Raw genomic sequence first — 14,324 nt, 5'->3', positions numbered from 1 at the left:
CTTCTTTAACCAAAGTGGTTTTGCTGCGGATACGGAGGTGTACTAGTATGGCTGCCAGGGTACGGCGGTGGCATGTATCCATTCATCATCATGCCTTGCTGAGACGGGATGAAATGTTGCGGTTGCGCTGGTGGAACGTCCTGCTGTCGATACATCGCCTGGTTCGGAATAGCATCATCTATACGCAGCATGGGCATGCCGCTGTGTCCGTTTAGGACATCGGTCTGCATCATCTGGTAGTTGTTGGACACCATGGCCAGCATATCGGCTGACTGCATGCCGACTGCCGTCTCTGCATCATAGATGTCGTTGACGCCCATGGATACGTTGCGCGCTTGAGCGAGGAACAGGGGGACGCCGGGCGGTCCATGGTCGCCATCATAGCCAGATTCTGGGGTAGGATACGACATCACTAGCGGTGACGAACTCTTGGACGATGCTTGCTGGGTCGTTGATGGTCCCATCCACCAGTCGGACACGGGCATGTTCGCGGCTCGGCTCCTCTGTTCATCTTTCATGTCAGGGATGCTCATTCGCTCAATAAACACATCCGATCCAAATAGAAATTTGTCCTCGGCTGGCTCTTGTCCGGTATTCATGGCAGCGTTACCTCGATCGAGTATCCTCCCGTTCTTGTAAAACTCTTCCACCATTGCCTTATTGCAGTCGTGCTAGCCGTCACTTGTTAGATCGACAAAAGATAAGGGGAAAGGGGAAGAAGGGGTAGCTGAGATAAAAGTCAATGTGCAACATACAGCTTGCTTAGCCATGTCGAATATTTCGGCCCAGGCCTCGGTTATCTCCATAATGGTATCGATCAACGATTTGATCTGCGCCTCGTTTGTCTCGGCTCCTCTCCACACTGGCGCCGTGGTGTCACACAAATTTTCGTACAAGTTGTATTGCAGAGCGATGAGCAATACTCGAATGCATTGAGTGGACATGTGTGCAACCGAGTAATCGCCTACCAGTTTAGGAGTACCAGGGTTTGGCATCCTATCCGTCTCGATTTTAATGGCATCCAAAAATCGGGCTAAACTCATGGCGTGGGCGACGGCCTGCTTTTGGCATCGACCAATAAAATCGGGAGGAAGCTTTCGAAGAATCTCTATCGAGGCTTGACTTCGGGGACCCGGTAATGAGAATCGATAGAGATCGATATGGCTCACGGCCATGTGTGTATGGAAGAAACAGTATCCTCTCCACTGGTCCGAGGCAGCATACCGAGACATACTCTGATCGGTCAGTCGTAGCTCGTCATGTATGGAAACATGGAACCTAGTCAGCTCGCTCTGTAACGCAGCAATGTCCTCCATAACCTTTGATGGCTCCAGGGCTGCCATGGTTGATCCAGAAGGCATTGCTAGCTTTTTTGTAGCTCTATGATCTTGTAAGTGATGTGAAACTATTATACGTGACCCTTTTAGGAGAGAGGATACAATCTTACACTTGTATGCGGTGCCGAAGATCAACAAGAAGGATTTGGATACCGTGTAGGCCTAGAGCCGGTGAGCAGCGGGAAGGCCTGTCATGAAGCCTCTCTGCAACAACTGGTCGATTCTCCCTAAAAGCAGCCTCATTGCAAGGCAGTCTTATTTTCATATTCTCTGCTCGGCAAGATATGTATTCTTCATAGCCACCTGCTAGTAGGCGGTCGAGGCTAAAAAGCTGCCAGGCAATGCGCCGAAGGCATTCTTGTTGAATAAAGGTAGAGTGGTGTGATGTGACGTCCCAGTTTAGCTGCAAGCCTATCATAAGTCTCGAAGCTACTCCAAAGCATTGCCAGACTTTTGCATGCGAGCCATCGAGAATGTTGAAAAGAATGTTTAGGGCGAATAAGAAGAGGGCGCTCTCAGAAAACTTGTAGATGTTGCGGTAAATATGTATTTCGACTTGCTGGCTACATTTTCTTGCAAACTCCCGTCCGGCTGGGCCAGGGTTTACGAAGAAACTGGTAACGGAGCACACGGCCGCTGCTTGAGCAGGAGGGAATCTGTTTTCCTAGGAACGCCCATGTTAGCTGGTTCTGGTGGTAACTTGACGCGCCACGATGATCCTCATACCTGAACATCTCGATATGTGACTTCGGGGTGTAAAAACCCCAAACTTGGCATCATGTATAAAAAATCGAAATAAGCATCCAAGTGGGTAAGAATGATGTCTTTTCTGAGTAGCATGTCTCTGAATCATTTACTATTAGCCCGATACAAACTCTCTTTGCCAATAAGGGGGCAAACGCGTACTCGGCCTGAAGATTCGATGTTTCGAGGATGTAGGATGGAATACCAGTGCTAGTGCTGCTCGTGGGGCTGATGGCTGCGTTTTCTTCCAACTTGAGGGGTTGTAAAGTAGAAGGAGCTTGGTCCTCGGCCTTTGGACTGTTGAAACGAACATTGGTGAACCGCCTCCTGGTAGGAGTATATTCGCAGACTAGGTTCGCAGCCTCGCATCTTTTACATTTGGGCAGGTCTCCAGAGCACTTCGTTTTGTGCGTATGACACTGACTGCAAGCCCTCTGTGCTCTCTTCCTTAGCGTACCTGCTTCAGTATGGCTGTGCGAAGGTGTTGTTCTAGAGACTCTTTCTGGACCCAGTTGTCAGAAACCCCCTAAAGTGTGACATTTTCGCCAAGCTTTGAAAGCCTACCTTCTTCGGAAGCGCCAGCAGATGCAGCGAAGCTGCAGGTGAGCTCCAGTCTAGAACAGTTGCTGCATGGTCCGTTTCCAGGGTTTCCGGTACATTTGACCTGGTAAGGAGGGAAACCTCTTCGTTAGTTCTAGCAACTTAACAGAAGAAAGAGAAGAGCCACAACAGAAAGACAGTAGGTAGAGTGAGCATTTGTGCAGTAAAATGTCCAGCTGTGCAAGATACAGCGCAAAATAAACGTGCAAACGGAATGAATGAACATGATTCAGAGCCCAGCGCGGACATATGCCAACCACGCCGTGCTATGCGACGATTATGCGAAAACCACAACAGTCTTTTCCTACCTTGCGTAATCTGCAAGTGCGACAACAGTCACCGTTAGTTGTCGTCGTCCGCCGGCGCTTATTTGGAGGTGACAGCGATGCGGAAGAGCTGTGTGGTGGCGGCACAGAGCCTTCTGCGTCGTGCGGCTGAGGCGAATCCATGTACCCGTCCGAGGGATAGGAGTAGCATGAGATAGGCGAAGGATGTGAAGATGAAGAGGCCACAAACAACCGAGACGTGACCGGAGTTGAAGACGAGTCCTCCCCGTGTCTCCCCCGAAGGACCCAGCTAGTCGGCGAATGGGCAGAGAAGCTGCAGATGGGGCTGGCTGAGGCTGGTCAGTGGATGGGTTCCTCGGCTCTCGCGCGAGGCCCGTGGAGCCAAGACAGACGCCACGGAGAACGGCGGGAGAAGAATGAATGGGAATGCTACTCCGGACTTGGCAGCCAAATCTCAAGCGGCTGAGTATCGTCGTCACGGTGCGACGAAGGTGGCGCGCCACGGACGAAATGGGTTAATGAAGGCGACTGACGAAGTCTATATGAGCAAGGATGGCGGTCCTCAAACCCGGGACTAATCAAGGCTGCTACTACTGCTACCAAATTAATCCGCATTGCGGCCGCTTCCTTTGGCTCTCGGGGAGTCGTGGAGTCGTAGCGTCGTCAGGGAAGTCGGCACTCGCTGTTAATTGGCACCAAGCAAGCCCTTAAACCCGGCTCGTTAGCCCGGTTTGGTGAAGACTTTTGGCACTTTGCTCCCACCTTTTTTTTGCAACGGACCCTCCCCAGAACGTCCAGAAACGCTCGATCTGCAGAGTCCTAAGCCGTCAGGGTCCGCTGTGGGTTGTTGTGTGCTTGCTCCTGTGATATGTAATAAGCCGCAGAGGGTTTGAGGCGTCTATCCTCCAGTCGATCAGCGTTCCCGGGGATATCCTATCCTCTGAGGTAAGCAGTATCTGCGCAATGGCAGCATCTTCAAGCCCTGCTTCCTCACGACCGGTCGTATTTGGGGATTGTTGCGCGGAAGCCCTGGTACGACAAGGGCGGTATTAGGCATTCAACGAGGCCAATCTGCGCGAAATGTACGCCGTCACTTGCCGGCGATACATGGAAACTTGTTCTCTTCTTATTAGAGCGAGCTCCCATTCAAGCCACCGAGATTCAGGCCGGCAGCCACGATGATTAGACGTGGGTGGTTTTCCTTCTCATTTTTTCCTGGACGTCATACAAAGGGTATACTAATCGGATGTATCGGAGGCGGGAATAATGTGGCATTTGGCCACTCCACTTCTCCTTTTTTCTTTTTTTCCCACAGCAGAGCTCTTTTATTCCCTATTTTCCCAGCATTTTAGCTCTCGTAGTCAGCAATTTTGCGATTCCTATTTTTCCAGGAGCTTGGTTAGCTTGACTCGCGGGACCCGTAAATAGTTCGGCTCGCGACCTCGGCATAAGCCCTATGACGATGGGTTAATTGACCTCTAATGAAGCTTGTCTCTTTCCATGTCAAAGGGCCGGCGAAACATGTCGCAGACCCAATGGCGACGCGTTGCATTGATCACGAAATCAATTGAGTCGGAACCCTGTCTGCCATTTACTAACCTCAGGCATCAAGACGATTATGCGAGAAGGTACAAGGCGGCACCCATGTCTCTGTTGCTACGACTTGCCCGGTACATCTTATCTCACTGTGCTTTTATGTTCTCCAGTCGCGCATTGGTAAGATTACGCTAGGCTTGAAAGACACGGGACAAGTACTCTACGGCCCTGTTCTGGTATCTGCAAGGTAGAATGCTCCCTTTTGTACTATTCCAAGGTACCTGAGGGGCACGCACCTTATGGCCCTTGTGCTTTTACCCTAGCGCGGAAGGTGACAGGTATTAGAATGCAGCTGCCTGTAATGATAATCGGCGTCGGCCACATTTGGCCAGGGGCATATTTTTCGGGAATGGAGCTTTTCTTCTTTTCTTCATTTCTTCGTTTGTTGGGATCTTGTCGAGATCAACCGCCGGGGTTTCAAGATTCCAGATTCTCCAAAAGGACACAAGGACGGCTTTGTTCTTTCTGTAAGCACGTAAAACTCGTGGATATATACGGGTTTGTATGACACACGTCAAGTCACCAGAGCTACCCCAATAGTAGACATGCATCAACGGGACAAACAAGGCATATATGCGGATTCGACGCCCTTTACCGCAAGCTTCTCCCTTTCGGGATATATATTAATAGCGCCTTTACTACTAGTAGTTTAGAGGCGTCTCGTCATCGCACTTATATATTGTTAGATTACCCCCAACCTAACCCAGTCTCTTCGAACTCTCCTGGTACTCTTCCTATGATATCTCTCAAATGGAGCACCAACGACTGGCTGCATTGCTAAGGTTTATACTCATACTTGCAAGAAAATCATATAGGAAGTAAAAATTTATTGATGCTAATGCTGCACACTTTGTCAAGCAGCCGCGAGATGTAATATCATGACTACGGGTAACGCCATGCCTCACCACGCTGGCCGGTCGTTTGTTGTAGTAGAGATCTTCACCTACACATATTGGCATGTATATCCTCAGCCTCAACTACCATAGATATTGGAATCAGTAAACAAGCTATGCAAGTGTTTTCTAAGTGTAGAAATGGCGCATCTTACATAGCGACTCTTGGCACGTCCGCTGGATGCACATATTGAGAAGCAATATAAACTCCTCATTCGTGCAAACACACTCGGAGCTTGCACCGGGGCACTGCTGCTCGACAGCCGGAAGGTAGCATATTACAAAGCAGGCGCTTCCATCCAGAGCGGTGACGGTGCAGATGAAAGTAAGCACTGCAATATGCAGAGCGGAGAGGAACCCCTTCATTGGTGAGACGTACGGAGTATGATCCAGGATACCTGGACGACTAAACCACTGTCCGGGGAAGTAGATGGGAAGATTAAGAAGATTCTGAGATGTTTTTAGATGACGACTTGCTTCCCCTGTCAGTATGGCAGGCCGCGATGCAATGAGATTACAAGATGTATAAACATTCTCGAGTACGTCGGATTCGCTTGACCCCTTTATAGTGAAATGTCGCATTGCATACACAGTGAGTCGCCCGCATCAATGTGAATCAACACGCTGAAAGATGTCATAACAGCATTCCGAAACACTTCACACGATAAAGTAGCAAGTGTCCATCAAACATGCCTCACTTCTGAGCAATGCTTGAAAGCCTCTTGTGTTGTGTCTCCCTTGCGTCTTCATGCTTTCCATGGTATGCAAGTGTTTCAACCCCGCAGCAGGCACGAGAATAGAACGTAGATTCTGGATCTTGGCACGACATTGCCTGGCTATTGGCATGATAATAGGCTGGGCGTGATGATAGCGAAGAACCTGATCAGAGGAACGCGTATCCGTACTCGTAGCCAATGTAAGCTGGGATTATGTAAGGATCTGAGGGCATCTATAGAGTTTAGTACCCAGGTAAGATTGACTCCAGGAACTTTCTCAGGAACTCATAACTAGTTGTATTGGTGGAAACTATCTTCCTCTATCAGAGCAGTTTTGCTCAATCGCGGCCGTCTCAACTGAGATGCAAACATTGAAGTCGACTCGCTGGGTTTGTATTTTATAACTCGTATGCTGGCCATAAGAGATATATCCGCGGCTGAATCGTATGCTGGCCATGAGAGATAAATCCGCGGCGGAATCGGCCATAAGGGTTTCGCTTGATTGGTTGTCGTATAGCTTACTCACCTGTATTAATATGTCAAAGTCGGTCTGGGCTAAGCGCCATTGCAAATGCATTAATAATCGTCAAAATATTATGTCATGTCTCCAACAGAACTTGTCTCAATCGTATTTGCACCAATCGATGTCTTATAATTCTTGTCTCAGCGCCCTCACTACCATTACGCGGCCGGTTAGTCCAATGGGGAGACTAGGGCACGGTTTCTGGACGGCTGATAGATCAAGGGAGATTCAGCACCCCTATTTATCACAATGACTCGGGTTGAATTCCACAACACCTGCTGTACTCCATAAATGTATGTTGAAGTTCTTATATCAAGGGGGTCTTTGAAAACAACAAGATCCCCTGGTATGGTTAACTTAGAAGTCACACAGATTTATATCTCACCTCCCCATATTAACTAACCTGTTTATTTTACCGAGCTTATCAGATGTCACGTCACTTGCTGGGGATTCTGGGGATCGTAATATTTCCCGAATGAACACGAATTTCCCGAAATACTGCGCTTCTCTGAATCAATGTGCCCAGTGTTCTGTAGCAAGCTTGTCTATAGAGATCTGGTCGGTTTAGAGAACCACCTACTACTTATATCCCTTTGTTTGGTGTGCTCCAGAGGCGGGTCGGGTATATTTCCAAGTTCCGTAATAATCACGACAGGATGGATCCAGGGACTAAAAATTTGTCCTTGGCACTGCCACCACACCTTAACGGCACAAGAAGTGGCTGCTAACCTGTTCTAGGCTGCGCAAGGATATCAACATTGGTCTTGGGCTTGTCGCTTCATTGGTAAGCAGAAAGATACGGTTTCTAATTTGGGAGTGGCTGTATCGACAACTGGGGAAGTCGCAGTGAAGTTGAAACAGCTACGAGAACAACACGTTACTCCTCGAGAAGATTGTGCTTATATTGTGGATTTTTGGTGACTGCTGCAAGTAAATGCGACAAAACGTCTAATTCCACCTTACTCTGTTTCGGGTGATGCTCTGAAACCAGACTTGGGCTAACAAACGCTATTTTACCACGTGGTGTTTGTCAACTATTCGAAGGATTGACTTGTCAACACAATCATGATTAGAAGCTTGGGCTACCATCACTTCTCTCGAAGCCAAATAGGCCTCAATCAACTCCATATTCATACAAAGGGGCAATTAAATCTTCTCTGAACAATTGAAGAGAGCCTCTCTGCCTCGTAATTGTAGTAGGAAACTGGGGTCGAAATCGGATTCGGGAGCGGTAGCGCATCTAACGCCAAGCTTAACATTCTAATCGAAGACGGAGGAGTACGCGTGTTTATTTTTATATTAGATCAGAGACCGACATTTCTACTCTCCCCTTCACAAAATAGTAAGCGTTTGATTCGTGTAGCTATATCCGGGCGATATTTACGGTGGGAAGCGTACCCGGATGGGGCACAAATTACTTGATATGGATGATTGGCTATTGGACTCAACATCCCGGCGTATTTCCTCCGACGATTGCTAAGGTAGATGTATAATTTAACATTATCGCACCCTGGCGGAAACATTTTGCCGCTTCGCCCAAGGTCTATGCCTCCACAACACCTCCAATACTTCGTATTTGGAAAACTATGGCCACGCTTGCAACCACTCCGTCCATATCGCCGCGTAAGCCCATGACAAAAAAAAAGTAGACACCCCCTGACTCAATTGGACATGTACTCGTAGGTCGTGAAACCTGTGTAGCTTTTCTCCTTAGTAGGTTGCGTTCTACCGTCTTTCTTTCCTTGGCTATTACTCGCCAACCGTGACGTCTTGAGTCGTTCCCCTTTCCTCTACTTTCTGTATGTTCGACTTTCGAAGCCGGCTGGGTTTATACCCGAAAGCCGCTATAAAAATTTTAATTCTTTCGTTTGTTGCTGCTTTTTTGTTTGCAAGTTATAGACTATGGGCCGACTTAGAACCTCGACACAACTTGATCATCCAGGGGAGTCAGGGGTCGTTTTCCACTTGGCTGGAGCACCCCATCTTGCAGCTTATGATCGAAGCCAAAGCTCATCACGAGGATTTACTTTCAAAGAGGAGTGATAATCTTACAAGCGCTGCTGCTAGATACCGAGAGCGAAGAGGAAGACACCCGCCGCCGGGCTTTGACAAATGGGTTGCAGGCGCCATCGAAAGCAACGCCATCATTGTCGAAGAATACTTCGATCGCATCTACACCGACCTGGCCCCCTTTTGGTCTCTTGACACAGAGACAATTGCACGACGAGCTAGTTCCTGGTTCCATGTTGTCAAGGTTCGTAATGGAACGGCAGAAGGTGTAGGGGACGTCGAAGGCAGGGTGATTTGGCTGCAGCTCTGGACAGAACTCGTCAGTGACTTTGCCGAACACTTGCCTGATGTCGACATGCCCATCAACTACATGGATGAATCTCGAATCCTCGTCCCTTTCGACGAAATCACGAAGCTTCGACGAAAAGAGCAGGAGAAAAGGAAGATGACACCCACTCAAGAAGTCACGACTCAATTTAAGGGTTTGGGGCGTATTGACGCTGCCAAACTGGAGCCGTACGATCCTAAATGGCACAGCTTTGATGATTCTTCATACTGGGATTTGTTCGTCAAGACGTGCGGCCCAGATACACCTGCATACGGCGTCAAGAGTCTTTCAGACTTTACTGCCCCGGCAGACATTCCCAGCGAATGGAATCCGTCATACTCCTACAAAGGCTTTGTTCGGAACTGGACAGCAGCCATGGACCCTTGCATACAGCCGCACTTGCGCCAGTTGCACGGTACTTTTGTCAAGCCTGTCAGTCTATCTTCGACGGAAGAGCTGATTCCGCTGTTTGGCGGCTCCAAGCTTTCGGCGAATAACGAGATTCTCATTCCGGGGGCAATGTATCTGGTTAACGACGAATTCTACGCTGGAGGAGAAGATCATGGTGTCTCTTGGAGACACAAAAAAGACGGCATCGTCTGGCGAGGAGAGGCTTCTGGCGGCCGTGCTGGCGAAGATATGTGGCAGCACTTCCACCGTCATAGGCTGATTCAGATGCTCAACGGCACAACTGTCAGCGCGATGGAGCAAAACAACAAACGATCTCCCACATTCGAAATGCCGTCACGACGGCTCTATAACAGCGAGCATCTCTCTCATGGCCAAGTTGGAGCCTGGCTCAGCGAAAATGCGAATGCTGGCTTCGTCAAACTTTGCCCTCCCGACGCATGCGGTTTCCTGGAGCCGTACTACCACGAAGTCGATCGCGTTCCAATGAAAGAACAATACGGCTACAAGTTTCTGCCTGACGTTGACGGCAATTCATTCAGCGCTCGATACCGCGGCTTTCTGCGGTCAACAAGCATGCCACTCAAGGCGACAATATATGCCGAGTGGCATGATGACCGCCTTGTTCCCTGGATGCACTTTGCGCCTTTCGATAACACTTTTCAGGATCTGTATTCGGTCCTCAACTTTTTCGCTGACGGTCCAGCGGGCAAAGGCGACGAGGCCGCTCGCTTCATTGCGGAGACCGGCCAGGCTTGGGCAGAGAAGGTTCTAAGACGAGAGGATATGGCGTTGTATGTTTGGCGGCTATTGCTTGAGTGGGCTCGCATCTGCGATGAAAACAGGGAAAAGCTCGGGTTTGTGGACGACTTACTTTAATTCTTTGTAGCATCTTTACGGTCAATATTGTACTACCTAGTAGGTACTTGGGGGATTGCGATATAATGGGTGTAATAGAGGCAGGCGTTTGTTAAATTAGGTAGTTTGCACTTTCTGATGTCAATTTAGCAGGTAGATACTAAGGCATGATTCACTTATTCCGTGCCTGCCCTTAACCCCCTCCCCTTTTTGTTTTAAAGGAAAGGAAACCTCTCAAGAGGAGAGTTGTCTGCAAATCTTTGTTTCTTCCACGGTTGATTGCCTCTTGCCCTGTCCTTGAAAGCATTGGTCAAAGCACTTCAAAACGGCAGTCGCCACGGCCTTTGTTTGTTTTGAGCATCAGCAAGTCACAGCCCTCGGCAACACCCTCATTTACTCACGACCAAAGACGAGCTGGAATCCGATTGTTATTATCTCTCTACCTTGATACGAGCAACCGCAATTCCTTTTGATTTCTCATTTTCAGGCTCTTAGTCAACACTTATTTAACGGCCTAGAGGGGCGGCCATTTACTCTCTTCGGCAGCCTATCCTTTGCACGGAATGTCAATCCTATCTTGCTGCGGCTTCCGTCGTCGAGGCAGACAGCCTGCCAGCGACGCTGACTTGGCTGATTCACCGGAGGAGCACCATTTGCGGCGGGGCCTTCCTGATATCCAACATTGCTTTGATCAATCGCGGGAGTCCCTGGAGATGCCGATTCGATCTCGAGATGTGTCGATGCTGCCGGCTGAGCTGCCCTCTGAAGATTTAACGGAGCTGGGACAGCTGGTGGTGGACGATTCCGATGGCGACGGGGAAGAGGACAATCCTTTGACAAAGACAAGCAGTGCTCTAAACGTCGTTCGTACCAAGTTAATACGCCGCATTTCGCATGAGAATGAGCCAAACCGCCGGTCTCGCGCATCTGCGGGCCACAGCCAGGAAGAGGTTGCTCGAAGAGCCGAGCTCAGGCGATTTCGGCATCAGAGGATCCAAGAAGAGCTCAAGAATGAAGAAAGCAACGCCGAGTCGAGCAGCACATCTCACCGCAGCACCCGATATCTTTCCCCCCTCATTGACGCCGGGCAGCCGAGGGTTGGACCAAGGGATGCCATAGAATTCACAGTTGAAGACGCACATCTGAACACAGCGCAACCACGCCCGACACAAGAGTCGCAACGTACCGAGGCTCAACACGTAGAGGCATGCACCTCCTCACAAGAACAAGGCGCGGTGTTAAAGCCTGCTATTACATCAGCAGTGTCTGGCGCTGAGAGCTGGGATCAAGTCCACCCTTTACGGCCACCAAGTACGCACAGCTCTACGTCTCAAAAATTGGCAGGATGCTCATACAAAGTACCTCGCCTAGATCGTATTTTGGGCGCTGACAGCGAGTTTGATATTCGCCACGGAGCACATGCTTGGGAGGAACAGTCTGCTCTTGGCATCTGGCTCGCTGCCCAGGGCTTGCAATCACGAAGCAGCTCCATCCGCCCTGGAGGCAGCGAGACAAATGATAAGAATCTAGGGAATCAAGTTTCCTCACCCCAGGAGGATTTTGGCGGGATCGATAGTACCGCAGACGTTCTGTTACCGACTCGCTGTCAAGGCAGTATTACGGAGGAGCTCCACGACCGAAACAACTCCTTTGAGAGCGCATCGTTTGTATCCAGCTTACCCAATGACCGTATGCAAAGCGACGCTGATGCCACCTTGCTTGGTCGGAATCTACTCTTGGAGTCTGATACCTTGGATATAGCCACAACAAGACCCGTTGACCCTAGCTCTTCCGACTATCCTTCCGTTCTTCCAAGCTTCCAGCCCAGCCCAGATCGATCTCAATCCAATTTCCATCATCTTAGTGCAGAGGACCTAGAAAGCCTTGAGCTTTCGCCCTTTAGCTGTGAGTACATCTCCCCCTTTGATTCATTTCTCCACCGTGCGCTGTACCGTATTAATGAAGGGGGTTGCAGGGAGAGGCAACTTCTCTGTCATTCGAAGCATCCAGGCTTCCGAGGGAATGAGCTCATACGCTACAGCGGAAGAAAATATATTTTATTCCGACAATAATGCTAGCAGTGCTCGGATCAATTGCCCTACGGCTAAAGCCTCTGCCGATGCAACATCACTGGCCTGTTCTGGTGCTGCGGGTTTTCATCCACGAGAGGCTAAGATGCAAACAATTGGGACAAGGCTTGGTGATGCCCTGTCACGTAAGAAGCCATCTTTGAACTTCGGTAGCCGCTTCAAAGAAGACTTCCATATAACTTCTGCTGGGTCTGGCCGCCGATCCTTTATGGCAAAAATGAACCTTTCTGTCCCAAGGAGATCTAAATACAGCTCCAACAGCTTTGGTACGGCGCAAAGTAGGCACTACGTGATTGAAAGAAGCTCATTGGCTCTGAGACGTGAAGACTCAGATGGCAGGCGACTGGAGACGCCTACTGGTGGATCTTCTCCCTTTAAAACCCAAGTGGGCAGCTTTTCACCGGCTGATGTGAGTCCAACCACGCTTGCGCGTGTACATGACTACCAGAACTCATTCATATCACGGCAGTCAGGGGTTTTTGACACCTCCAGATTGACCCCCCACTCAGAGCTCTTATTGGACGAGGTTCAAAGTCCTTCTCGTCGGATTCTTCAACAATGGTCGACTAATCTACAAGGGACTTTTTCAGCCAACTCCATCCCAAAGCCCGGCCAACCATCTAAACCCGCGAAACGACTGACCAAGATCCCTTCCCTACAGCCACAAATCATCCAATCATGTGAAGAGAGAATTACAAGCATCGATCTTCATCAGTCACAGATGGATGAAGATAGGAGGTTGGTTGTGGATGCTCTCCCTTCGGAATCAATATCACGTTTTAGACCTGGCAGGTTGGGAAAGGCTGTAAGATCTGGGCTGAAGAAACTTATGCCATCACATGACAATGAGAGGCAAACCCAGTTCTTTCAAATTTCAGAAAACAGGCCAGGGCATGATGAAAATGAAAAGTGTTTAGGATCCAAAATAGTACGAACGGATACGTTGACCATTGCGAGTGAGCACCGAAGCCTTGCACAAAGGGAGGCAGTTGAATATGGCATCACGTCCTCGAATCAGCATTTATCTGCTAAATTGGCCTCTCGTCACCAGCAATCTGCGTCAAAACTTGGCAATACTATTGATCTTGGGTGTTCGAAGAAGAATACCAGGATTTCCATGGGATTAGAGATACAGAAGCTGGTCGATGGGCCAAGCCAAAGCCATCCCGCGGAAGATGACTTGATGAGTGATATTTCTATACAACCATGGAGGAGGCTGACATTCGAGGACGAAAAAGATAGAAACTCCCAAGACACTGGTTTAACATCGGCCACCGGTGAGATACAAGCTCTTCGCCGTTGGAAATCAGCATTGGATGTGCCGGCGAGCAGGAAGCTGTCTCTAACCTGGACTGGCAGATCCATGGCCCAATCTCTTAGCTTGGGAAATTTGAGAGACTAACAGAGAGTGGACAGCACAGGCGGAAATTTTACTGGGGAAATCGAGTTCAGAGCGCTATCACGGCTTCCGTTACCTTGGTTTTAAGTATGTTAGCGAGAATACTATGAAGAGATGGATATATGTTATCGCTTTGATTGGTATGGGACTCTTGTTGATCCTTATGTAGTGGATGGAATTCGAAGAAAAATGAGGCAGAGGATATTTTAAAGACCACTTGTATAATATCAATAGCTAGCCTTGGTAAACTATCGAGAACATATCATAAACCGTTGTATATCGCACTTTACTACAATAGAGTACTTTGCGATAGTTAGTCCTTCTCACAGATTCCCGGATAGAACACCAAGAGTCTTAGTAGTCTTGCCGTTCATCAGCGATATTCTTCCTGTTTCGCACCCCCGATGATCGAGAGGCATGTTGGATCAGTGGCTGTGGGCGAGAGGTCATTAGAAACTAATAAATGCTGATGAAGTTCTGGATAGGCACGTAGATGATTGCGCAGCCATGCACTGCTCGGAGAGGTGGCCACGAT

At 49.0% G+C, this 14,324-nt stretch overlaps 3 protein-coding genes across 3 annotated transcripts; 2 read left to right on the top strand and 1 right to left on the bottom strand.

The window, feature by feature from the left end:
* Positions 1–5,823, bottom strand: TRIVIDRAFT_232653 (uncharacterized protein; the record flags this gene model as incomplete). Its single annotated transcript, XM_014094275.1, has 9 exons — positions 1–671; positions 756–1,380; positions 1,448–2,001; positions 2,064–2,181; positions 2,244–2,479; positions 2,539–2,583; positions 2,646–2,782; positions 5,512–5,541; positions 5,613–5,823. The coding sequence occupies 9 exons, from the start codon at positions 5,821–5,823 to the stop codon at positions 6–8; spliced, it is 2,622 nt and encodes an 873-aa protein (XP_013949750.1).
* A 2,866-nt stretch (positions 5,824–8,689) lies between these two features.
* Positions 8,690–10,321, top strand: TRIVIDRAFT_56363 (glycosyltransferase family 90 protein; the record flags this gene model as incomplete). Its single annotated transcript, XM_014094274.1, has 1 exon — positions 8,690–10,321. One exon carries the CDS (start codon positions 8,690–8,692, stop codon positions 10,319–10,321), a length of 1,632 nt encoding a protein of 543 aa, XP_013949749.1.
* Positions 10,322–10,863: 542 nt separating this feature from the next.
* TRIVIDRAFT_228578 (uncharacterized protein) lies at positions 10,864–13,792 on the top strand (the record flags this gene model as incomplete). The annotated part of the gene is made up of 3 exons (XM_014094273.1): positions 10,864–12,205; positions 12,276–12,799; positions 12,860–13,792. The coding sequence occupies 3 exons, from the start codon at positions 10,864–10,866 to the stop codon at positions 13,790–13,792; spliced, it is 2,799 nt and encodes a 932-aa protein (XP_013949748.1).
* Between the last annotated feature and the right edge of the window lie 532 nt (positions 13,793–14,324).

This window comes from Trichoderma virens (genome assembly GCF_000170995.1).
Source record: "Trichoderma virens Gv29-8 chromosome Unknown TRIVIscaffold_92, whole genome shotgun sequence".
Lineage (NCBI taxonomy): Eukaryota > Fungi > Ascomycota > Sordariomycetes > Hypocreales > Hypocreaceae > Trichoderma > Trichoderma virens.
The sequence above is the reverse complement of the archived record's forward strand: the minus strand, read 5'-3'. Positions and strand labels throughout refer to the sequence as shown.